Source organism: Musa acuminata, chromosome BXJ1-6 (genome assembly GCF_036884655.1).
Source record: "Musa acuminata AAA Group cultivar baxijiao chromosome BXJ1-6, Cavendish_Baxijiao_AAA, whole genome shotgun sequence".
NCBI lineage: Eukaryota > Viridiplantae > Streptophyta > Magnoliopsida > Zingiberales > Musaceae > Musa > Musa acuminata.
In genome coordinates this window covers 8946959-8964643 of record NC_088332.1, presented here as the reverse complement: position 1 = coordinate 8964643, position 17685 = coordinate 8946959, and the positions used below count along the sequence as shown (strand labels likewise).

The 17685-nt window shown below is 39.5% G+C and overlaps 2 protein-coding genes across 8 annotated transcripts; one reads left to right on the top strand and one right to left on the bottom strand.

Annotated features, from left to right (window-relative positions):
- The first annotated feature begins 1289 nt into the window (after positions 1–1289).
- On the top strand, positions 1290–4834 carry LOC135676063 (UDP-glucuronate:xylan alpha-glucuronosyltransferase 2-like). 2 transcript variants are annotated; one of them, XM_065186858.1, is made up of 3 exons: positions 1290–1660; positions 1762–2374; positions 3670–4834. In XM_065186858.1, the coding sequence occupies exons 1-3, from the start codon at positions 1451–1453 to the stop codon at positions 4614–4616; spliced, it is 1770 nt and encodes a 589-aa protein (XP_065042930.1). In that variant the 5' UTR covers positions 1290–1450; the 3' UTR covers positions 4617–4834. The 2 variants fall into 2 exon arrangements, with proteins under 2 accessions (XP_065042930.1, XP_065042931.1); XM_065186859.1 differs by having other exon boundaries at positions 1538–1665.
- A 323-nt stretch (positions 4835–5157) lies between these two features.
- Positions 5158–17134, bottom strand: LOC135676062 (phosphatidate phosphatase PAH2-like). 6 transcript variants are annotated; one of them, XM_065186855.1, is made up of 13 exons: positions 16793–17133; positions 13933–16538; positions 13321–13397; positions 12832–13185; positions 12661–12734; positions 11185–11269; positions 9891–9977; positions 9690–9762; positions 8845–8888; positions 6850–6978; positions 6658–6756; positions 6329–6460; positions 5158–5648 (listed from the first exon to the last, which is right to left on the bottom strand). In XM_065186855.1, the coding sequence occupies exons 2-12, from the start codon at positions 16490–16492 to the stop codon at positions 6404–6406; spliced, it is 3639 nt and encodes a 1212-aa protein (XP_065042927.1). In that variant the 5' UTR covers positions 16493–16538; positions 16793–17133; the 3' UTR covers positions 5158–5648; positions 6329–6403. The 6 variants fall into 6 exon arrangements, with proteins under 6 accessions (XP_065042927.1, XP_065042924.1, XP_065042925.1 ...); XM_065186852.1 differs by having other exon boundaries at positions 12832–13397; XM_065186853.1 differs by having other exon boundaries at positions 5158–5523; positions 12832–13397.
- Between the last annotated feature and the right edge of the window lie 551 nt (positions 17135–17685).

The following is a 17685-nucleotide window of genomic DNA, read 5'->3' as shown; positions in this document are numbered from 1 at the left end:
AAAGGTGTCCATAATACTCCCACTTTTCATCTCATTTGTATATCTACATGAAATAAAAGATTAAACCTCAAAGAAATATATAATGTAGATTTACTTGTCTCAAAATTTACATCAATTCACCTGTCCATCTAATACCTATCATAGTTATAGCTTACAGCCTTAGTTTCTAGCAATTGTAAGGGGAGATGTTTCACTACTCTTCCAATACTGCTGGAGCCAAGCAACACTAACATTAATTGAATCATCTTCCACCCAGAAAATAATAATAAGGGAAATTTTGTAAGAATAGATACTGAGCATCTGGCCTTATGAATTTCTATGAAATTTATGTGTGTATATATATATATATATATATATATATATATATATATATATATATATATATATATATATAAGAAAATAAAAGCTATTGCATCTAAATAGTCTTATGTCAACAAAAATGATTTCATTGATTTAGCCTAATGGAGTATGAAGCTCTGCTGTGCAGAAAGACAATCCCCTGCAAAAGAATCTCCACTAGGGGGGTCAGAATTGAGTTGATTGTGTTCCCTTGTTCTATGATGGCAATCAGAAAATGAAGTTGCTAATTGCTCATCAGCTTTAGAGAAAATAATATTCACAGTTGTACCACAAGGGCCCATGGAAAAGAAAATTTTGCTGTTATTTAAGAGACATGCATGACTTGTTTCTCACTTTTTTATGATGGGTTTTTTCTTTTTTTTATTGGTCAGTGAAAGATGGCAATAATGACTCCAAAAGTTTCTTTCCATTTGCAAATGAGCAGCTGCTTGTATATTGATTGTTCCATTTGTCTGAAATGAGAGTGGCTTCACAACCCTACAGTTCCAGAATTATTGGCTGCCAGGTAGGGACTCATGGCTCATGCAATGATTAATTGCCAATGGATCTCAGAGTAACTTTTACATGTGAAGTTTCCTTCCCAATTATATTGATCGTTGCAAGTGTTGGAATATTTTGTATCGAATTCTTATGTTTTGATTTCGTAGTAAGTGATAAATCTCATGTTCGAGTTGATGCTTCTCATGATATTTGATGATGGGAGGATAGATTTACTTTCGGACATCAGAATCCTAAACCCTGTAAAGAAGAATAATTCTCTAGAAAATGGAAGATGTACTAACCATGAATGAAGCTTTCTCTGTTTCCCCTTCCCTTTGTTGTGTAGCCAAACAGTCATCTGAGATATACGTGGGTCTCTCTGATTACCTCTTCCCCACCTCATATTCCCGTCCCTCTCTCTCTCTCTCTCTCTCTCTCTCTCTCTCTCTATCTCTCTACATCCCAACCACTGTGTAGTTAGAACTACTGAACATGGAGCTGGACAAGCAAAAGCTTCTTAGCTTGCAAGCAGGAATGAGTTCACATTAAAGAGAGAAGCCAAGAACTTAATAAGTACTCAAAGGTCGGACGAGGCTAAGAAGAAGCGGCGATGAGTAGTAGTAGTAGTATGGGCTTAGGGAGTGGAATGATGAAGACCGTTGCATCCAAAGCTCTCGTCATCAAGATCAATCTCGCCTTTCTCAGCCTCTTCTTTCTTTCCTACATCCTCCTCCTCCTCCTACAGCCCTCGTCGGTCTACGAACAGAACGCCGCCGCCGAGATCGTCCGCTGTTCCTTGCGCGATTGCCACGTGAAGAAGGTAAGGTGAGTACTGCTGCTGTGCGTATAGAAACCAGCTCAAACGTGGTTGCGGCTGGTGGTATCGTTGTGTTTGAAGAGCTCAACGTTGGGATTTTGCAGGTGGAAGGAGTGCTGGTTCAGAGGAAGGCTGCGAGGGAGAACCGAACGGCCATGGAGACGGTTCCCGGCTTCCTCAGAACGCTGCACGGCAACGTGAAGCTTGGTTTGGTGAACATTGTGGAGGACGAGGCGGTCGAGTGGGGACTGGTCGGTGGGAGGACGACGACGGTCGACTTCGAGCGGGTGTCCGAGAACTTGAAGTGGGAGGACCTGTTCCCCGAGTGGATCGACGAGGAGGAGGAGAACGAGGGCCCGTCGTGCCCCGAGCTCCCCATGCCCGATTTTTCCTTGTACGGCAATGTGGACGTGGTGGTGGCCAAGCTTCCGTGCCGGCGGTCGGGGACCGCCGGGTGGTCTCGCGACGTGTCCAGGTTGCAGGTCCACCTGGTGGCGGCGACCACGGCGGCGCGTAGGGGGAGGAGGGACGCGCGGGGTGCGGTGAAGGTGGTGTTCCTGAGCGCGTGCCGGCCGATGATGGAGCTGTTCCCGTGCGACGAGATGGTGGTGAGGGAAGGCAAGTGGTGGCTGTACGAGCCGGAGGCGCGGCGGCTGGAGCAGAAGGTGGCGCTGCCGGTCGGCTCTTGCAATCTGGCCTTGCCACTGTGGGGAAAAGGTGCGCCCAGCTGTTCGACCTTTTGCTCCGTCACTGTTATGCCTTCTTTCTTCATGACAGTCACAGATTTACCATATAATAAGATGAAGTTTCAAAAAAATTGATCTTTTGTTCTCTAAAATCTTTCAAGAAGAAGATAAATGATCGATTTAGTTGCCAATTTAAATATCGGCTATATAGATCTTTAAATCATACACAGTAAATGCCTAGTAGGATGACTGGTTGTCATAAAAGCATAAATTGATTGACAGGAAAAAATCTAAGCTATACTGATAGATCCCATTAGCATTAATCCAGTCAAAAGTTAGATCTAACATCTAGTGATAGATATCCTGATAGATCCCATTAGCATTAATCCAGTCAAAAGTTGGATCTAACATATAGTTCCAGAGAAAGAGAATGAGATCAAAAGTTCTATGGTTACATCTAATAATATTATGACCACTATAAACCTTCTGAATTAGTTGTGCATTGGGCAGACTTGTCGCCAATCAATTGATTGGAATCTTAGCTTTAGGTAGCGAAAACATCCACATCTCTCACAGGAAAAGGACTGTGATAAGAGCCTTTTATCTCGGATGAGTAGAACAGAGCAATAGCAATACAAGTCTTTGCATGGACATGTGGGACACAAAGACTGCTGTCGGTGGCATAAATACATTCCACCTCGCTCAGTCCTGCGTGTTGAAGGACAGAGTACTGTGAGTTTTGCCATGATCCAACTCTTTTTCCTTGTTCCTCGGCATGATTTCTTCTTCTTTTCCAGCTTTCTATCATCATTACCACCCACCACCATCATTATGGATGCATGGACTTCATTGGAGTTAAAAAGATACAACAGCATGGATCTACAGATGTTTCCTCATGTCTATAGGGAGCTTTGGCATGAGAAAGACTGGCAGGTTCTGATATGAGAGAGCTTGTCCCCTCCACAGCAAAGGAAGTCCATGCATCCATCACAATTGGTTGGTGGAGAAGAACCTGCACTGCTGTTGATATCTCAGCTGGATCAACATCATGCTTTTCCTTGAAGCCATCTATTTCTGTCAACCCTTTCATTCAAAGTTCAATTATCTTTTCTCTTCTTACCTGTCAATGCTAAGAAAACGAGTAAACTTGCAAGGCTTTGATGGAGATGTATAGGGACAGAAAAGGCCAATTCGATGTAAAGATCTTATTTAGTAAATTGAAGATGTTAGATAGTTTGATTGATTATTGTTGATAATAAGATCTTGCGATTGAATCATGTCTTAGTCGAAAAATCTAATCTGGATGGTATCGGCAATGATTTCCAGGAATTGACGTGGTCTACGATGCATCGAAGCTCGCCGGCGGTCCGGTGAGCCCTCACCGCCGGGAGGCATACGCCACCGTCCTCCACTCCTCCGATACGTACGTGTGCGGCGCCATCATCCTCGCCCACAGCATCGTCCGAACCGGCTCCACCCGCGACCTTCTGCTGCTCCACGACAAGTCCATCCCCCACGACAAGCTCCGGGCGCTCGCCGCAGCCGGGTGGACGCTCCGCGAGATCGACCGCATCCGTAACCCCCACGCCCAGAAGGACTCCTACAACGAGTATAACTACAGCAAGCTCCGCCTGTGGCAGCTCACCGATTACCACAGGGTCGTCTTCATCGACGCCGACATCCTCGTCCTCCGCAACCTCGACCTGCTCTTCCGCTTCCCTCAGATCTCCGCCACCGGCAACGACGGCGTCATCTTCAACTCCGGCATCATGGTCATCGAGCCATCGCACTGCACCTTCAAGGCACTGATGGCAAGCCGCGAGGACGTGATCTCGTACAACGGCGGCGACCAGGGGTTCCTCAACGAGGCGTTCGTGTGGTGGCACCGCCTGCCGCGGCGGGTGAACTTCCTGAAGAACTTCTGGTCAAACACGACGGCGGAGGCGAGCATGAAGAACCGCCTCTTGGCCGCGGACCCACCGGAGCTGTACGCCATACACTACCTCGGCTTAAAGCCGTGGATGTGTTACAGGGACTACGACTGCAACTGGAACGTCGGAGACCAGCGCGTTTACGCCAGCGACGCAGCGCACGGGACGTGGTGGAAGCTGCACGATCAGATGGAGGCGGGGCTGCAGCGATTCTGTAGCCTTTCGGGTACGAGGAGGGAGCAGCTGGAGCAGGAGAGGCGGCAGGCGGCGGAGCTGGGGTTCGGGGACGGCCATTGGAGGCTGAAGGTATCAGGGAATGGCAGGACCGTGACGACGGAGTGAGGAGTCGTTCGCAGGCTTAGTAAGCAATGCTGGTATTCTTTTGATAGATCATATCTATCTACGTCTCCGATGGTTGGATTTTGATAGGGTTCATACGGTTTGTGCCTGTAGAGAATAATGGTGAGAGGAGGAAACCAAAGATCCTATTGTTCCGATCCATCAGAGATCTCAATAATGTGTGGAATGCAGTGAAAGATTTCTTTTATGCTTTGAGCACCCTTTTCTGTCTCACCTTTTATGAATGAATCACCAAGAGATATGAATACTGTTCATGATACACTAACAGAGCAGGGGGCAAACTCACCTTAGGAAGGAGCAATGTTTGGTTCCCTGTACAAAATTCCAAGCTTTTTAGTCTCATAAAAGCATCAGAATAATTAGATAGCAAGATCATCAATGTCCGCATACATTTATCTAATTCCCAACCAAGCTCATCACAAAGTTCACATTTTCGGTAAAATGCGAAGAGGCTTATCAAGTTAACAATCTCTATTGCTCATTATCATATGTGCCTTCTCACTGAAAGATTTTACGCACTCCATTGTCTCGGAAAAGGAAATAAATGAATAAGTAAACCATGCTGTTCGTAATGCTGTCATTATACATAGCGAACCATGTGAACATTTGTTGCGGCAATATGATGGACCTCTGATCCTTGAAACCTTGCATAATCTAAGACAGAGTAGGGTATTTTATCAACTTCAACTGTCACATGCATCGAAAATTCTGTTCTTTTCTCATGAAGTAGTACATCCAAAGCAATGATGACATTGGTCGAGTGACCTTATAGTAGAAGTATACAAATTTGTTGTGTATGAAAGATCCCGATCCTTGACTTGTTCACGCCCTATGTACATTGTCCGACCACTGGATTATATGCATTTGCCATGACCAACAAGTAATTGGCCTGCAAAAGGTTCAGATTTTTTAGAGTAAATAAAAACAAAATCAAGATCAACAAGATGCTGCCCGCCCGTGATTTGAAGCTATAGTTTGGCGCTGGTTGTTCTTCTTTCAGCTTGAAGTGCCAATCTGTGATTAATGGGAAAGGTTCAGAACGACCGACATACTTGTATTTCGGGGAGAGCACAGGTTCAGGTCAATAAGCTAAGTTCGGTATTAGGAAGAAACAACAAAGTGCTTATGTTAATTGAGTTCCTTCTTTTGGAGTTAGAGAGTGGCCAAAAGGAGTCTCCAAGAAAGAAATGCCATAGGATCACACATTTCAGCAATTGCCACAACCAGCCGATGACTGGCTGGAAATTTTCGTCATTTATGAAAACAGGAAATTCAGATAACATTTCATCCATATTTGTATCACAGTCTCCATAAGGTGGCAGAATACTAGTCCATTCCTACGTAGACATAAGCTACATATTCCTACTGATAATGCAAATGATTTTTCACCTTTCCTGAAATATATGTAGTTGCACCCTTACTGCTTCCATGTCCGAGTAACTGACCTAGTTGGTTATCATTACGATGATAAAATCATAAATCAGATATTAAAAGAAATCTACCTGTATTTTCCTGATAACATATGCAAGCATTCGTTTCAATTAATTTCCTAATGCAAAATGATATTTCTCCTTTCTTCAAATATGTGCATTAGCACCCTAACTGCTGTTTGAGAATTCGAGTAACTAGCGGTAGTTGGTTATCATCATGGTGATAAATCATAAATCGTATATCAGAAAACAAAAGAAATCTACCTGAATTTTCCCGCATATGTGAGCATTCTTGCGCCAATTGATGTCCTCTTGCTGATAAAGAAATTGTTTTGAGGTTCAAATTTCTACTTCAGGAAGAGGCAATTTCCAAAAATTCCATGAATTGTAGTCCTCCTGAGCAATAATTAAAGAAGATTAGATTATTATCAGATACAATATTGAAATAAACATCTAGGTAAATTGATAACAACAGATGGCGAAGATCATCTGTTATAGATAATATACCTAAAATAAGGCACTATACAACTTCACAAGTTGCAATGAGTTTGAATTTTGAAAGTCTTGAAACTGAAATGATTGCAAGGTCTGACCTGTTCTAATGAGGACATTGGTGGAAAAATTCCATTGACTAGCTCGTGGAGTGAAGCATATGATCTTGTATCAACTCGGCGATTTACTGCGACCTGACCCTGTGTATTAGCAAACAATTATGAAAAAAAATTCAGTCTTCAACATATATCTCATAATTCTATTGCATTCCTCAGAATGACTTGGATATGTACCTTAGGATTGATAATGAAGATCTTGCCTATAGGAATTCCAACCTTGAGGTAACTAATCTCATCAGTATCCCTGTTTCCAAAGCCAGCATAGAATGGATTGCAATCAGGTGGGAAAAGTGCCTTAATAGCCTGAAAAATATGAGGCCCTATGTCATTCTCTAAGTAAAGACCTTCCAGAATCCAGATTTGATAAAATAAACAAACCAAAAATCTGTAAACAATAGATATATATAGAACTATGAAGATTAAGGAAAAATTGACACCTTTTTTTATAAGGAATAACAACATTTACTATTTTCATAAAAAAAGAGTAAAAGAGTCCTGAAGCTACAAAAAAAGGGTAAGTTTTCTCAATAAGTTTGAGTTTCCAAAGAGCTTCTCAGAATCAGCTGTTGAGAAATTGACGTCTTTGTGTACGAATTTCGCCTTGTGGTGTCTAACTATTTGCAAAATCCAACAACAGGCCTACCGTTGCAATATTTTAGGAAGGACAAGGGGACATGACATCTATTTGATGCCTTGATTAGTGAAGACTGCATAATATAAAGTATTTGAATAGTTTTGTACCTATAACTGCAGAAAGTACTTTACATGTAATGTGATACTCAAAAGTAGACAGCTTTTGATTGAACACAAACTCATCCAAATTTAAACCAACCAAGTGGCAAGCAAAAGTCACTGAAGATTGGCCAAACCAGAAAGTTTGTGAAGAATGCTACTCATGAACGACGAGCGATGTCATGAATTCTGTGTAATCATTGAGTACCTTTTAAATTAAGAGAAAAGTTCTATAAGACAATTGTTAGATCAATAATATTTTATGGATTGATTATTGGGATATTACGAAATAATATATACAAAAGGTTTATGTAGTCACAAATCAAGATGAGAATATTGAAATGGATGTGTAAAATTATTATAAAAGATAGGAAAAGATATGTCCTCATTCATAACCAATTAGGTCCAGATTTGATAGAGGATAAAATAGAGGAGACTTGTTTAAGATGGTACTAAGATGTGCTTAAGATGGTCCTGGCATGTGCTAAAGGTACGTACAGTTATTATAGTTAGAAGAGGTATGACAATTACTATTAATGATATGAGAATAGGTAAAGTGACTAAAAGACTTTATATATAAAACCAAGTGTAATTTTAAATAAACCTTGAACTTGGATGGAGTATTTTTGTGTTATCCCTGTAGTATCTATTTCCCCTTATCTTTTCCTTGGTTAATAATCTTTTTAGAACAACCATTCTACCATAATCAAATACACAATATAGACAACCAATGGGTTGACTTACCCTCTCTTCGGGTAAAAGAAAGAAATGTAATAGTTAGCACTTCGCACCGAGATTCTTCTACTAAGATATCGTACCAACTTCTCAATTAGAGGATAATGGATGGGGATACAAAACACAATTTTCAACGTGTCTAGAAGATTTAAAAAAGGAATGCCATTGAATTGACTTGTATCAGTTTCTCTAATTATGCAGAAGAGATTGTCAAGCAATGAAAAAAATAGGGAAAAATAAAAAAGACAGAACATAGTAATTATATATTATACATTTATCATAGACAAACCAAGATTCGTCGTTGCTTATAAACCATAGAAAGAGAAGCAAACAACTTAAATTAACTACAGATTGATCTTTAATTCAGCAGCAGCACATCCAGATCTAGCATGAAACCCTACATTTTAGGAGCTGGACAACATTTTCTTTTTAGCAGGAAAAAAAATTTAAAAAATATTTAATATTTGTGATATATATAATACTTGTACAGAATCAAAAGTGGGCACTTTGTGATAGAGTTTTTCGAGATTTTCTTAGTTACATACAACACTTCTGAACTCCATAAACAGCACAAAGTATTGGAAAATTAGGAGATCATATCCAGATGTAGCATGTGACTATCGAAGATCAGATAAGAGGAAACTACAGTACAATAAGCAAATGTTCAAAAAAAAAAAAACAGCATCAGAGAACAGGACTGACCTCTAGACATGAGATCTTGAATTCATGTGGGGCTCTTCTGATAACTGCAATCAATAAACTCCAGGATTACTCATATCATTTATAAGAGATCAAATTATTAACTCCATTCCTCTCATGAAGCAACTTAATTATATCTTGTAAAACAACTATAGGTAGCAAATTCTGATATGATGTATAAAAATAAAGTTTAACTAATACAAAAAGGTTCCGCACAAGGAGTATGTCTATAGTTTCTATAACAATATTCAACAATCTTAGACTCTTAGTGAAACTTCACTATTGTGAACATCATAGCAAGAGATCTCCTTAGCAATTCAAGAAAATTTGAAATAGGGAAAAAAATGCTGATAATCACCTAGAGGATATAATAGTTACTATATACTTAATGCTGAACTCCCTGACTCTAGTATCAACAGTTTTTTTTATAATTTAAATACTAAAAGGTAAGTACGTGCCAATAGTGATCAATAGGTCAAGGCAAGATAAGACAAATTCTACAGTCCCTAAATTTGGTTTTTGTAATATATTGGTATCTATTAATGCCCACAGCTATCAAACAATATGCAATCATCAAGACTTCAGAATGCAAAATGGCACATGCCTAGTTATTTGCTCAGACATGTCATAAAAAAGCCTAGAACATTCACATTTCTAACAACCCTAGGTATAAAAGTAGCAAAATCCATAAATTATAGATACATCGGAATTAGCATATCAAATAATTTCCAACAAACAAAGCAAAAGCTGCTTGTACAAGAGAGAATGATAGGAACGAAATAATTCTAAGTTTCCACATGCCTTTTTCATATAGAGACCATTTAAAAAAAAAAGACTAGAGTCTAGACCTTCTCTGTAAAGTGAAGGAAAGAGACCATCAGGAGATATGACAACTGGACCATCTGGCAGAGCCTTTCCATCCTGCAAATTGAGACATGGTTAGATCCCAAAAGGTGAAGTACAAAGAGTTCATTGCTGCCTCTGCCACTTACAAACAAGCCACAACTACCAATTACTTATCCTGTGAAAGCCATTTTTTCATGTATCACCTGTTTAAGGTTGAAAAGGAACTGTCGTGTCAGATGAGCCTGTGAAATTGCACGGGCACTGAGAAATAGCAATTGATATCCATTGTCCTGAAAGAAAAAGAGATATTCACTTAATATATGTTTGACACAGAAAATATTGCTGCTTGAACTGAATTTTAATGACTGGGTGCTTCTCTAATTAGTAAGACTCAACACAAAACAAAATCTCAACGAGAGAGTCAAGTTGGAACAAGTATTGCAACCCCTATCATGTTATCTCAAATCAGAATAAATGAAAGCTTCTTGCAGTCAAGACCAATATGCACCGGCAAGTGTGCGCTTTCCATTAAAACGGGATGTCTAGGACATGTGATCAGGACAGGTGCATTATGGTGTCAATTGCAGGCCTGAACGCATGCTAAAATGACAGCAGGACAAATTGTCCCAAAACAATGACAGATTACACAAGAAGTAACATGATTATGGAGGGAAATAATAATTAATAGAATAGACAGATGAGGTGGTCTAATATGACTTAATGACCTTATGATATATAGTTTGAGGTATTCAAGTTCCTAGAAGACCAAAAAATACCTCCAACTCTCCTATCTCTACCAACATAATATTAAAATGACAGAATATCTGAAGAAAATTTCAACAACTAATAGTTCTGATATTCGAGTATGGTTAAAGACAGAATAACGTAAAGCACAATATCAGCTTAAGCACAAGGGGTTCCAATATTTTTTATAGTTAGAGACTTGACCGATAACCTGCTGGTTTTTTTATCTTAAAATATGCCAAGGCCAACCGGCTAGACCATAATCATCAACTTGTCCTTAGATCCTAGTAAATTGACAGCCATCTTTATTTCCCAATAAAAACTATTAAAGCGAGAAATTATCAGACCAAACACCAAATAGATACTTGTTAAAATTTTGTTTTGCACCACTAAATACTAATAATAAGGTAAGTTATTTGAAACATTTGACCCATCAAAACTAGAGGCGAAGTGCTCTCAGGAAGCCTCCATTAATTCAGTACGCACCTCTGAAGAACAGTTATCATAATAAAGCCAACTCCAAGTTATTGAGATTTGACAAAATTTATGATCAGTAATTCCAAAGCATAAGTTTCTTATGCATCATGCATCTAGTATATGCAATTGTGCAAATATTGTAAGTATCAATTTCATACATTGCAACAAATAAATTTCAACCAACATCTTGTGCTGGTATGATCAAAAAATGTGACAATAAAACATGACTGTAGATAATAAGCTCCCAATGCAGTAAATTGAGAAATTTTTCTAAACCTTGATTGCGGAAAATAAATGAGCAACACCAGTCTGGGACCAATCTATACCAACCAAAGGCATGAACTGCCCAAGAACATCTGATCTGTAAAGTATAGAGCAAAAGCAGATAATCAGCCACAAAATCTCCTAGTCAAAGAAATTTGACCGCCAAAAATAAACAATTGCCATATAAACAATGATTCAGATAAAAGAAACATTTTAGAATGAATAATTTTGTCTCCAAATAATTTTTCTCCACCACCAATTCTGCTGCAACAAATTATGAAACATGTATCCCACAGACTTCTTGCATGCAACATCTACAGAAGAAAAGGACATAACAGACAGGGTACAACTTATGAACTTCATGACTTACTTGATAGTAAAGAACCCAATAAGCATCCAACAATTACATAACGAAAGAATTAGTATGACTTTATAAAGCTTGAAAACTACATATATTTCACAAGTCATAACTTTTAAACCATGCAATCTCAAAGTTTTCACATACAAGCATCTTAGAACAAAGAGCAACAAGATTTCGTGAAAGGAATCATTTTAATTATTCATGTCTCCAACTTAAGTGTTAATCTTTACTGCATGTTGTATGCAATACATAGAGACGGTGCCTGATACAAAGCTAAATGGCAGGAAATTCCATGTAGGTGACCCCAAATAGCTGGGATATATAGCTTCTTGTTGTTGTGCATACAAAATCTCAGTTGTGCATCTTTAGCAATGTCTATCATATTAGTGATTATAAACTGTCAGACAAGCAATCTTCTGAAGTCAGTGAAAAGGAAACTAATCCTGCTTTCTCGAGCATGCTTTGTTTCATAATGTCAATAATATTAGTATTACCAAAAGGAACAAGAAATAAATGACAGTATAATCAACTAAACTCTAATAAGTATACACATTGCAAGACTCCATTGGCCTAATGTCATGGTCTATTAATTTCAATCAAAGGAATAAAAGAGCTTCCACACACATCAGAAGATATTGATGAACAAATCAGAGATCAGGCCAAGACTTCGCAGGCGAAGCCTTTTTTACAAAGCGAATAGATCCAGAAATTAGGACAACAAAAAGTTCAATGTCCTCTAGCTAAAGTTTACCTACTAAGAACAGAATGGATAATAGCCTAACCAGCTCATAAGCATACAAGTTGATCAGAATGCACCATTGACAATCAACATTGGTTACATGGCTTATCCATAGAAAAAGCAAGTGTTTCATATATTAATATCAGCAAATCCATGTCTAAGAGATGGATCCCTGAAATCATGTCAGTAGGTCATAATATACAACAATTTACAAGAAACAGGGTATCTGACATGATTCAAGGGCCCACTACTGTTCCATCCCACTGCTTGCTACAACCCCAAAATAAGGATGAATGTTATCTGAGACAAGGTAGCCAAAGAATGAGTTGGCCACAGTAAAAGAAAGCAGCACACAAGCATGTCTAATTAGAACTAGTATAGTGCTTACCTGGTGATAGTTCCATCTACATCAGAGATAACTATCCGAGTATTCCATTTCCAAAGATATATCCTTGCATCAACCTATTCAATATGATTAATTAGGTACTATTTAAACGAATGTGATGAAAAAAAGAGAGATTGAACACAATATAAAAGAAGAAACAATGACTGCGAGAACCTGCTGTGATCCAAGCACTGGTGTTGAGAAACTAAACGTAACCACATTCTGGCCCTCTTTGAGATTCAAGGAAGCAATTTCGTCAGATGTTGGAGTAAGTGACTGCACCTTCTTAGAGTTCTTGGCTTGCAGCATGTCACTTTGTTGAGTCATGTTTCCAATCCCTTGGGAAGCCAGATCCACATCCATCTCATTGGTACCTTTAGAGGTTGCGTGAGCATTGCTTATGGTCTTGGACCTTTTCAAGAAAGGCCATAGCCAACTCCCTCGAGATGGTGTGATGCTTCTAGAAGCTCCATTTTTTTCCTCATCTCCATCCACAGGTATCATACCTTGAGGTTCCAATATTATTTCCTGACCAAAACAAACCATTCCCAAGATAATAGGTGCAGCTGCATTCCATGGAAAGTATCTATCACCAATTCTGACAACAAGTTTTTCATTCTTCAAAAGAGACAGACCCAAAGCAGAAAATTGCTCCAAATTCACCTTTTCAGCATCAAATACTTGACGAGCTGCACCTGCTCCCATCCCTTCAAATAACAATTGCTTGCAGAGGGATAACTCTGCATGAAGCATTCAACATAAAAATCATTAGGATAACTTTCCATAAACTTGATCATATACTTGAATTTAATGCTATAATTGGATAATCATTTACACTTGATTGGAGTAGGAACGATAGATGCAAGCTCTTTGCTGAACAACTCTCCTAAGTGACCCAATATATGATTTCTTAAAGCATAAACACATACAGGATCATGTGCAGTGATCTAGAATCTATAAAAGATACTTTTGCAACAGCCAATACAAAATCATCAATACATTCATCCAGCTCTGACTACTTTGGTTAAAGTCAATCTTAGTAAAACTATGGGATACTGTTATGATATTATCTACAGTATCCTTCCATATAATAAATCATGCACTATCATGATGAATAGTCAACCATATCATGTCATGTTTGACAAATTTTGCTTCTGATGTATACTAGCCTACATGGAACTTCGCATAGTATGTATACTAATCCTTCCATATGATAATTGTTTTTGATATTTATGTTAACATGATGACAAAAATGTCTAAGGCAAACTTATTTACCAACGGTGGGATTTGCCAAAGTGCCTTTCTGTTCCTCCTCATTTTGAGCAGAGCTAGCAGTAGCAGCAGCAACAGATGTATATCCTTGCATTGCTTCTGTTTGAAGCTCTGCCACCAACCTTGAAGAGCTAGAATCTTCATTCTTAAGCATGTCCAGCTTACATATGTCAGTTTTTGATTCCAATGAGCAACTCATTGAGCATAGATCTGATCCTTCGAGATCCTTAATATGACTACGAATAACGGGCAATGATCTAGATGATAGTTCAGGTTCTCGAGAACTTGTCTTGCATCCCTGGATACTTATTGGACTAGAAGGAGATATTAGAACATCAGAAATTCCCTCCAGAGGCTGTTTAGGGTTCTTTATTTGCAGGTCTTGCTCTTCTAGATCACAGCATGCAGTGGGTGTCAGCTGATGTTCAGCATGAACAACCTTGTTATTGTTTGATAGCTCAGCGTCAATATCTTTCATATTAAAATTGTCGATATCACTAAATGGAAATTGAACATCTTCCAAGATGTCAGAGCAGGGAACATGATATTCTGCTACTTCTGTAGGGCTAGAGATACCAAAATCTTGAGCAACATTAATCTCCTCAAAAGAATAGGACCTCTTCAGATTAATACCTACATCAAAATTTCCTATTTCTTGAGTTACATTGCTCGAGTTGCAAGAATTAGGTATATCACAAATGCTATGTGATTCTGCAGAAGAACCAGAATTAAGTGGATCATTTGATACATAAAATGGAAAAGAGGTGACTTGAGCAGCTTTTCTTTCCCTCATCTGATGGTGATTCCCAAAGAGATCAATTTGCTGAAAGTCAGTTTCTTTGTCATGAGAAGATTCCTCTGCAATAACATCCGTAGATATGACTTCATCTTCACAGCTTAGCAACTGTGGATTGTATAAAAAGGGAATACAGCTTGAGAATTGTTCAGAGCTTAAATTGGAAACAGATTCAGTAATAAACACACTGTTATCTGAATCCTCAAATGCCCCATTTCTGGTATAGTCACATTGCAATTTTTCAAACACATAAGACTCACTAACTCTAGATGTTTCCAAGCCCTGGTCATGGCAACGATCTGAATTTTCTTTACTCAATGATGCACTTGATGCTAACAGGTCATTTACTTCTTGAACCATGTTACTAGTGTCGCACAAAAATCCATTCTCACATTGCTCAGCCCCAATAGAAAGAAAGTCCAAATGCCCAGAAGGCTTGTCATCCGAAAAATTAATTCTAGTAACTGACCTTTCAACAGTCTCATGGTAGCTGGAAGAAGTAATTCCATTTCTGTCACTATCACATGTAAAAATGCCTCCTGTTGAACCCACAGAGCTTCCAGTATGCAATTGTTGTGTGTCATCGTAATATGCAGCTGAACCAGGATTCTGGGTATCAATCTTGTCTGATTGTGTTGTCACCGATTCTGAGATCAACTTGTTTCTATCAGTTGTATCACTAACCACCAAGGTAGAAATCTGCACAACCATTTCTTGGGAGGTTTCCTCTTCGGAATTCTTTTCAGAAAGCATGAGGTTCCTATGTGCATCACCTATTTCCTCATCATGTGAAACAAAAGCATCACAAGAAGTTGCATCAAAATCTAAGTTAGGCTCGACAACAGGGTTCCTAAAGACAAATTCAGAGTTACTTTGATCAGACATTTCCCTATCACCAGTCTCAGATGTATATGTCTCTGTGGTTTCCTCAGTGACTCTTGGACATGAAGGGTCATTATCTCTTTCTTCTTCTGAACAACTTCTGCTTGAAATGCTTCTCCTAAAATCATCATCCATCCCTTCACCATGAGAATCGAGCTTTTCATCACCATGTAAGTCATCATTTGGCAAAATTGTCTGAGAATCATGTTCTTCATCAGCAACACAAACATTCATCTCGCTATCCTCAGATGATTTTACCTGAGTACTGTCAGATCTCTGGTCATTGGGCTTCAGATTGGTTGACCACTTCACTTCCAAGAGGTCAGCTGCAATCTCTGCACGCTCCATTGAGCTAACCCTGTCCACATTTCCGCCCTTGCCGTTTTCCTTGATCGACTTCCGTCCAAACATAAGTCCTAAGATCGCTGATCGTCTTGAACTTGTTCGAGTCACAAGCTTACCGTTCCCATTATCCACCCGGGTGACTAGCTCCTTTTGTCCACCCTCGACATCAAAGCTCCGTTTCTTTTTAAATCCCCCATTCTTCACCCTTTCCTCTGTCTCATCCCCAGAAGTTGGTGGCGACAAGACGGGTTCTGGTTCCCCAGCTTCCGCATCCCTGAGGAAGAAGGCCTCTCCTTTATGGTCCAAGAACATATTGAATCCAGCTTCAACGCCATTAACAGATATCCTGACAATTTTTTCTTTTGTCTTCAAGACACCTTGAAACTTCCCGAACCGGACATACCACGGCGAGGACTTGTAGCTCCCATCTTGCTGCTGGACAACGATGATGTCCACCGCTCCTCCGAATGGATGAAAGGGGCCCGAGACGGTGTACACCCCCCGAGAGATGTAGCTGCCGATCTTCCCCACGGCATACATCTTCTTCCCCTATGTCCACCTTCCGCACAGTTACAAATCATAAAACCTACAAAGAATTCACGTTTCGCCAACAAATGACCGGCAGGAAGAGACTCAGTCGAAGGAACCCTCAACAAGCCCGGACTCAGCAGATCAGAGAAACCGTCATCACAAGCAAAAAAGACTGGCAAAATCAGACCATCCTGACGAAATCTCCAAGAATCCGGAAAAAAGAACGTCGAAGATGTCCAAAACTCGAAGAATTACATGGGAAACAACAAATCAATAAGAAGAAAGGAGAACAAAAGTAGATCAACGAACCACGAAATCTCTGCAAGATGCGATCTTTACGAAGCTCTAGACCACAAATACCTCCTCTGACACGGAAATGAGCAGAAGAAGGTAAAATGACCAACCCAAACACCTCCCTAGACTCAAGCCCACATTCCGAACCGTCGTCTTTGTAGGAGCCACGGGGCCCAATTGCGACGCCGTCTGGCTAACAACAGCGAAGGGATCGAAGCATATTCGGATCCAAGAAATTCCAGGGTGAAGGGGCGACACCGATCTGACTCCCGCGGCTAACAACGCCCCCTCACCCCCAGCGACCGAAATCTCAAACGCAAAACTCCTCCTTTTAACATCTGGCATTCCTTTGGAGTGCGAGCCCAAGAAAGATCGGTGGGGATTTCGGGTTACATTCGTGCTTCCGAGATCGAATCCACCGTCGATTTTGCCTTCGTGGTTCGCACATTAAATCCACCGTCGATTTCCGAGGCCTTCGGGACTCTCAGAATAAGCGAATGCCACAAGACGTTAAATGTCGGTTGCGGTGACGAAGAGGATAACAGATCATAAAAAGAAATATGTTTTCGTATTTATTCTTCTAAATTTAAATTTAACACACATCCTTCAAAACCTAAAAACTTGTCTAAACATTATCGTAGTTAATCTTTTTAACCATTGTAAATTAATTATTTGTTCTTTAAGATCTCATTATAATGCAAAAAAACATTATATTATTTTTTTTTTTTATATTTTAAATGAAAATTAAAATATTTGAAATGGTGAATGATACTTATATATATATAAGCATAAAAATTCAAACCTCGGCTGTCCAAGAGGCAATAATAGTAGGCATTTGGTACGCTCATTGTTTAATGAAACCTGGATATAATAATATATGTTATGGGAACGAACAATGAAGCAATGGT